The 8,702-nt window shown below is 32.9% G+C and overlaps 1 protein-coding gene and 1 pseudogene across 1 annotated transcript; both read left to right on the top strand.

The window, feature by feature from the left end:
* LOC145113923 (mannan endo-1,4-beta-mannosidase 4-like) lies at positions 1–1,938 on the top strand. Its single transcript, XM_079049963.1, has 5 exons — positions 1–315; positions 512–709; positions 825–947; positions 1,128–1,330; positions 1,542–1,938. The coding sequence occupies exons 1-5, from the start codon at positions 1–3 to the stop codon at positions 1,936–1,938; spliced, it is 1,236 nt and encodes a 411-aa protein (XP_078906089.1).
* Positions 1,939–5,131: 3,193 nt separating this feature from the next.
* LOC145113922 (mannan endo-1,4-beta-mannosidase 4-like) lies at positions 5,132–7,068 on the top strand (annotated as a pseudogene).
* The last annotated feature ends 1,634 nt before the right edge of the window (positions 7,069–8,702 follow it).

Here is an 8,702-nt window from a genome sequence, read left to right as displayed (position 1 = left end):
ATGCCAGGAAAAGGAAATGCAGTTCTAAAAGGAGACTGCAAGGGTAAATGCCACCCGTCAACCATTAACGATAGTTTTGTGGAGACAAGGACACATCATTTCATGGTTAATGGAAAGCCGTTGTATTTTAATGGCTTTAACGCCTACTGGTTAATGTGTATGGCTTCTGATCCATCTACAAGGGTGAAGGTCACAGACGCATTTCAAGAATCTTCCAAGATAGGAATGAACCTGGTTAGGACTTGGGCTTTTAGTGATGGTGGCAACAAACCCCTGCAAACCTCTCCCGGTTTTTACAATGAGGACATGTTTAAGGTAACTTTATCTATTATTTTAGTCTCTGTTTTTTATTCAACATGATCTGTAAACATTAAAAGGTAATTTCTTATCGACCATACGACAAATCGACACGGACATATTGAAATAAAAGTTAGTAATAACCAAGATCACAAACACTTAACACCTCTGTTTTATGTTACTTGTGATAACCATCTACACCTTTTCATTCCAGGGATTGGATTTTGTGATATCAGAAGCGAAAAAGTATGGGATTCACTTGATTCTCAGCTTGGTTAATAACTGGGATGATTTTGGAGGTAAAAAACAATATGTTCAGTGGGCAAGGGATCATGGAGGACAATACTTGAATAGTGATGATGAGTTCTTTACCAACGTTGTAGTTAAAGGATATTATAAGAATCATTTGAAGGTATATATATGTTTGGGAAACAATGTTTCCATTATATCACAAAAATTTTCTACAACAGCTGTATTTGCATTTTGTTAGAAAATTTGAACATGTTGCAAATACTGTTTTGCTACAGACCATTCTTACGAGACGCAACTCAATCACCGGGGTTGACTACAAGGATGATTCCACCATCTTTGCATGGGAGCTAATGAACGAACCCCGCTGCCAGTCTGATCTATCAGGGAAATTTCTACAGGTTCTTGTTTTCTCTGTTTTCTCACGGTTAAGTTGTTCATATGAGAAAATGCCCGAATCAATTATCCAGAAAGAAGGAAATCTTTTACTTTCAAATGATAGGAGTACATAGAGGAAACTGGTTTTTTATGAAACTATATGGTGCATAACCTATAACCATCGGTATCTCTTCTTTGTGCAGGAATGGATAGTAGAAATGGCAGCCGAAATAAAGTCCACTGATAAGAACCATCTTCTCGAAATCGGACTTGAAGGGTTTTATGGGGAATCAATGCCTGAAAAGAAGCAAACCAATCCGGGCTATGAAGTAGGGACCGACTTCATTACAAACAACGGCGTCAACAATGTGGATTTTGCTACAATCCATCTGTATCCCGACCAATGGTATGATCGAGTCTATACCGACATATAAACTCCATCACAATGCTTTTGTTCGTATATATACTTTGCATGTCACGCTAGCCAACACCCGAACGTAGTTAGCATCCTAAAAATGTTTCATGAAATGCATGTTTCTTATTTATAACTAAAACAATCTTTTATGTTATTTAATTTTATTGAATAACATATGTGGATATTTCGATATTTGACTTAGGGTTCCGGGAGCTAGCGATGAAGCTCGAGCTAAATTTGTTGAAAAATGGATTAATGCACATATTGAGGATTGTGATTCCATCTTGAGAAAACCTTTACTGATTGCAGAATTTGGCAAGTCCTCTTGGTCTTCAGGTTACACCGTAGAAGCAAGGGATGAGTACTTTGGTGGGATATTCAACACGGCCTATGAAAGTGCAAGAAACCGGGGTTCGTGTTCAGGTACAACTTTTTGGCAAGTCATGGCAGAAGGAATGGATAACTGGGGTGACGGGTACCAAGTTGTCTTGGACCAAAACCCCTCCACTGCTGCAATAATTGCCAAACAGTCTCAAAGAATTTCATCACTCTGCTCTTCAACCAACCTAGAGTTCTCTCCCGTTGCTGTTGAAAAATAATTATGTTGGGCTCCTGAACAAATAATTATCCCTTTCGAGATAAAATGATATTTCTATCGGCCGCGTTACTTACCTTTAGAAAATGTGAAGTTTAAATAGTGAAATGAAAATAAAGATAGAGGTAGCAACCATTTTGCATGAAACAAAATAGTTGCAGCCTATTAATAATGTTGTACCGCGGGTAACTTCAACTCAGTATTGTTGGACGAAGTGGGAAAATTGATGCATTTCATTTTTATCAATAAATATGGTAAAATATGTAAGGTATTTTTATGTGTTTTCTTATCTTTTGTCTATCTTTTCTTAATGTTATAAATACTTTGTTTATCAAACACACAGTCACGTCAACATATGTGAATCCTTTTATATGTATTCAAACCACTTTTTGATCGCAAATCATCGACGAGAGGAATATTGATATTAGTTGATAAGGGATATAAGTCATGATATATCATTAAATATCAAGATTTTTTACCTAAATTTTGTATTACACTTGTGCCTTTGGGAGTGGTGATACTTAAATGAACAAATACTTTCCCGAGTTTTATACTGAAAAGTCTCATTATTTTGGAATTTTTTTTGATAAATTCATAAATCTTTTTTTTAGCAAAAAAGTCTCGTTATTTTCGGAAAATCACATAATCTATCTTTTCCAATTATAAAAAACTTTTTTCTTAATTTGGGCAAAATGTTAAACAATCAGGTTTATTCTATTCAAAAAAAAGATTTAGGACTTTATCAAAAAAAATCTCAAAATAATTAGACTTTTCTGCATGAAACGCATATTTATCCTATCAATATTGCTTGACAAAGGATATAAGTCATGATATACCAATGAATATTATGCCTTTAGATCTTGATTTTGAATTAAAATTATGTTTGTGAGAGTTGTGATAATTAAACAAAGCATTACTTAATACTGACCGAAATGTGTGTGTATGTGTCTGTGTGTGAGAGAGCCAGGTGCGAATGTACAAAAGCTATTGGATCACTTTTTCCAAGTGATGTTAACACAGAAAAAAAAACATCTTGTTAATATGCCACTAAACCTATTTCAATATAATTTCTAGAATACTAATTCATGTTTAAAAAATATTACCTAAGTTTTAACAAACAAAAGAAGATCAATTCAAAACTATTTAAGTTATTTTTGACATCAAACTCCTAATAAAGAAGATAAATGATTTGGTGAAGAAAATATAGTCTTAAGGAGTAATTAACACATATATTGGTGTCTTGGCGCAAATGTTAATTTTTGGTAATCTAAAATGCAATTTTTTTAAACAAATACATAAATCATTATTAATACACATATATTAGGGTCTTGGCACAAATGTTACTTTTATTGTAATCTGTAGTATGAATATTTATGTCACCAAACTCAGAATTATGTCACCAAACTCAGAATTATGATGATGATTTTTCATGAAACCTTTCCAATTATGAGGTTGTTATCTTATATAATAAGTAAAATCATTGATTAATACAACTGGGGCTCATAGAAGAACAAAACTCATTATTTCTCATTTGTCTACAAGATTATATTATAGGGAACTCAAATTAATTGGAGTTCAAAAATTCCTACTTTATTTTCGGTCGCAAGGTTATATCAACAACTATAAACTTAAGGTTTCGTGGTACCTTTGAAATATACTTTATCAATATTGGGATTAAATTTTGGTGCATTGTTAACCTTAGGCCCGCAAACGACTGTAAACTTATGTTTTAGTCATACCATTGAAATATACTTTATCAATATTGGGTAGACATTTTGGTGCAATGTTTATCTTAGGCATGCATTCTTAAACCTAACAATTGTATGTTTATTTTTATATTTATAATTTTCATAATTTTCTTTATAAATAAGATTAATATCAATTAAATTAATAAATATAAGGTGAGGGTCATTTTTATAAACATCTAGCATTTATCACCAAAGATTTATAATATAGATAATGTGTACAATTGTAGTCTGAATAAACTTTAATTAATGAGTAATCATACACTACTTAGTATCGATGCACGAACACATAAAAAATGATAAGGGAGTGTTTCCTCACTAGTCTTCTAAAAGTATTGGTTTAAGATCTATCGAATTTCCTTCTAAGCAGTTACATTGCCTATTATGATAGGTTTTGGAACCCCAAACATCCGTTGTTTTATTATCATAGGGAACACCTCGTACACAAGCAAAGCGAGTTATGTTTAGATTACAATACATCCACTTGCTACATGCCATGCTACTCAACCACTTGTTATTACATTAACTACATAAAAACAAAACATGATATCATCAATATAAATTCAAATGCAAAAGTGATGTGTGCAACATACATAACATCTACTTTGATACAAATTCCATTTGGAGAACACACGTGATAAAAACAATCAACAGGAAAATGGAACATAAAATTTAATATGTATTTGCTATATGACGTTGAAAGAAGTCAAATAAAGAAACAAAATGTCCCATGAATGGTGATGTGTAAACGTAAGAAAGTCACATGCTAGATTTCAACGTATGAAAAAAGGAACCCGAAAAAACAACAAAATGGTTTGGAGGAGTGGGGAAATAAATAGATAAATAAATCAAATTGTACCTAGTTTTTCATGCACAAGCAATGACTTGTGCGTTTATTTTGGGCTTTTTGTTTTTTATTTTTATATATTTATTTTTCAAGCACATGTGGTCTCGGAGTAACAAAATATTATAGTATTTCAAAAGAATCTAGTACCATCTTCGAATCTCTAAATACAATTCGTTTGGTCAACATATTTTTTATGTTTGGAACTCGACTAAAAGCTAATCTTTTAATGGTAGATTATGCACAAGGATCTAGTATCCAAACATAACATACCTACAATAGTGCAGTATCATTTTTTTCTTTTGCTTTTCCATTTGGAGTAACAAATGTTTGTGTGTCTTACAACCAAAAGTATGGCACCGTGCATGGGCATCGCAAAGTCGCTTGTCATTCCTTATGAATGATGATGCATATGTATCGTTAAGTTACATAATAAATATGATGAGGTCCCCACTTCCAACTAGATTCTTAACAAGACATGCGATATAAATACTCGACGAGCTAAGTGGACAAGAGAAAACACACTACTTTCCATCCATTACTCTAAACATTGGTTACTAACTTTCCTATTTCATATATCCACTATTAAAGATTAGCGATTTTTAACCATGCCAGGAAAAGGAAATGCAGTTCTAAAAGGAGACTGCAAGGGTAAATGCCACCCGTCAACCATTAACGATAGTTTTGTGGAGACAAGGACACATCATTTCATGGTTAATGGAAAGCCGTTGTATTTTAATGGCTTTAACGCCTACTGGTTAATGTGTATGGCTTCTGATCCATCTACAAGGGTGAAGGTCACAGACGCATTTCAAGAATCTTCCAAGATAGGAATGAACCTGGTTAGGACTTGGGCTTTTAGTGATGGTGGCAACAAACCCCTGCAAACCTCTCCCGGTTTTTACAATGAGGACATGTTTAAGGTAACTTTATCTATTATTTTAGTCTCTGTTTTTTATTCAACATGATCTGTAAACATTAAAAGGTAATTTCTTATCGACCATACGACAAATCGACACGGACATATTGAAATAAAAGTTAGTAATAACCAAGATCACAAACACTTAACACCTCTGTTTTATGTTACTTGTGATAACCATCTACACCTTTTCATTCCAGGGATTGGATTTTGTGATATCAGAAGCGAAAAAGTATGGGATTCACTTGATTCTCAGCTTGGTTAATAACTGGGATGATTTTGGAGGTAAAAAACAATATGTTCAGTGGGCAAGGGATCATGGAGGACAATACTTGAATAGTGATGATGAGTTCTTTACCAACGTTGTAGTTAAAGGATATTATAAGAATCATTTGAAGGTATATATATGTTTGGGAAACAATGTTTCCATTATATCACAAAAATTTTCTACAACAGCTGTATTTGCATTTTGTTAGAAAATTTGAACATGTTGCAAATACTGTTTTGCTACAGACCATTCTTACGAGACGCAAATCAATCACCGGGGTTGACTACAAGGATGATTCCACCATCTTTGCATGGGAGCTAATGAACGAACCCCGCTGCCAGTCTGATCTATCAGGGAAATTTCTACAGGTTCTTGTTTTCTCTGTTTTCTCACGGTTAAGTTGTTCATATGAGAAAATGCCCGAATCAATTATCCAGAAAGAAGGAAATCTTTTACTTTCAAATGATAGGAGTACATAGAGGAAACTGGTTTTTTATGAAACTATATGGTGCATAACCTATAACCATCGGTATCTCTTCTTTGTGCAGGAATGGATAGTAGAAATGGCAGCCGAAATAAAGTCCAGTGATAAGAACCATCTTCTCGAAATCGGACTTGAAGGGTTTTATGGGGAATCAATGCCTGAAAAGAAGCAAAACAATCCGGGCTATTTAGTAGGGACCGACTTCATTACAAACAACGGCGTCAACAATGTGGATTTTGCTACAATCCATCTGTATCCCGACCAATGGTATGATCGAGTCTATACCGACATATAAACTCCATCACAATGCTTTTGTTCGTATATATACTTTGCATGTCACGCTAGCCAACACCCGAACGTAGTTAGCATCCTAAAAATGTTTCATGAAATGCATGTTTCTTATTTATAACTAAAACAATCTTTTATGTTATTTAATTTTATTGAATAACATATGTGGATATTTCGATATTTGACTTAGGGTTCCGGGAGCTAGCGATGAAGCTGGAGCTAAATTTGTTGAAAAATGGATTAATGCACATATTGAGGATTGTGATTCCATCTTGAGAAAACCTTTACTGATTGCAGAATTTGGCAAGTCCTCTTGGTCTTCAGGTTACACCGTAGAAGCAAGGGATGAGTACTTTGGTGGGATATTCAACACGGCCTATGAAAGTGCAAGAAACCGGGTTCGTGTTCAGGTACAACTTTTTGGCAAGTCATGGCAGAAGGAATGGATAACTGGGGTGACGGGTACCAAGTTGTCTTGGACCAAAACCCCTCCACTGCTGCAATAATTGCCAAACAGTCTCAAAGAATTTCATCACTCTGCTCTTCAACCAACCTAGAGTTCTCTCCCGTTGCTTTTGAAAAATAATTATGTTGGGCTCCTGAACAAATAATTATCCCTTTCGTGATAAAATGATATTTCTATCGGCCGAGTTACTTACCTTTAGAAAATGTGAAGTTTAAATAGTGAAATGAAAATAAAGATAGAGGTAGCAACCATTTTGCATGAAACAAAATAGTTGCAGCCTATTAATAATGTTGTACCGCGGGTAACTTCAACTCAGTATTGTTGGACGAAGTGGGAAAATTGATGCATTTCATTTTTATCAATAAATATGGTAAAATATGTAAGATATTTTTATGTGTTTTCTTAGCTTTTGTCTATCTTTTCTTAATGTTATAAATACTTTGTTTATCAAACACACAGTCACGTCAACATATGTGAATCCTTTTATATGTATTCAAACCACTTTTTGATCGCAAATCATCGACGAGAGGAATATTAATATTAGTTGATAAGGGATATAAGTCATGATATATCATTAAATATCAAGATTTTTTACCTAAATTTTGTATTACACTTGTGCCTTTGGGAGTGGTGATACTTAAATGAACAAATACTTTCCCGAGTTTTATACTGAAAAGTCTCATTATTTTGGAATTTTTTTTGATAAATTCATAAATCTTTTTTTTTTAACAAAAAAGTCTCGTTATTTTCGGAAAATCACATAATCTATCTTTTCCAATTATAAAAAACTTTTTCCTTAATTTGGGCAAAATGTTAAACAATCAGGTTTATTCTATTCAAAAAAAAGATTTAGGACTTTATCAAAAAAAATCTCAAAATAATTAGACTTTTCTGCATGAAACGCATATTTATCCTATCAATATTGCTTGACAAAGGATATAAGTCATGATATACCAATGAATATTATGCCTTTAGATCTTGATTTTGAATTAAAATTATGTTAGTGAGAGTTGTGATTATTAAACAAACCATTACTTAATGGAAATGTGTGTGTATGTGTCTGTGTGTGAGAGAGCCAGGTGCGAATGTACAAAAGCTATTGGATCACTTTTTCCAAGTGATGTTAACACAGAAAAAAAAACATCTTGTTAATATGCCACTAAACCTATTTCAATATAATTTCTAGAATACTAATTCATGTTTAAAAAATATTACCTAAGTTTTAACAAACAAAAGAAGATCAATTCAAAACTATTTAAGTTATTTTTGACATCAAACTCCTAATAAAGAATATAAATGATTAAGTTACGTATGCTGGTGAAGAAAATATAGTCTTAAGGAGTAATTAACACATATATTGGTGTCTTGGCGCAAATGTTAATTTTTGGTAATCTAAAATGCAATTTTTTTAAACAAATACATAAATCATTATTAATACACATATATTAGGGTCTTGGCACAAATGTTACTTTTATTGTAATCTGTAGTATGAATATTTATGTCACCAAACTCAGAATTATGATGATGATTTTTCATGAAACCTTTCCAATTATGAGGTTGTTATCTTATATAATAAGTAAAATCATTGATTAATACAACTGGGGCTCGTAGAAGAACTAAACTCATTATTTCTCATTTGTCTACAAGATTATATTATAGGGAACTCAAATTAATTGGAGTTCAAAAATTCCTACTTTATTTTCGGTCGCAAGGTTATATCAACAACTATAAACTTAAGGTTTCGTGGTACCTTT

This window comes from Lactuca virosa, chromosome 5, assembly GCF_052849685.1.
Source record: "Lactuca virosa cultivar CGN04683 chromosome 5, Lactuca_virosa_CGN04683_v6, whole genome shotgun sequence".
NCBI classification, from domain to species: Eukaryota; Viridiplantae; Streptophyta; class Magnoliopsida; order Asterales; family Asteraceae; genus Lactuca; species Lactuca virosa.
The sequence above is the reverse complement of the archived record's forward strand: the minus strand, read 5'-3'. Positions and strand labels throughout refer to the sequence as shown.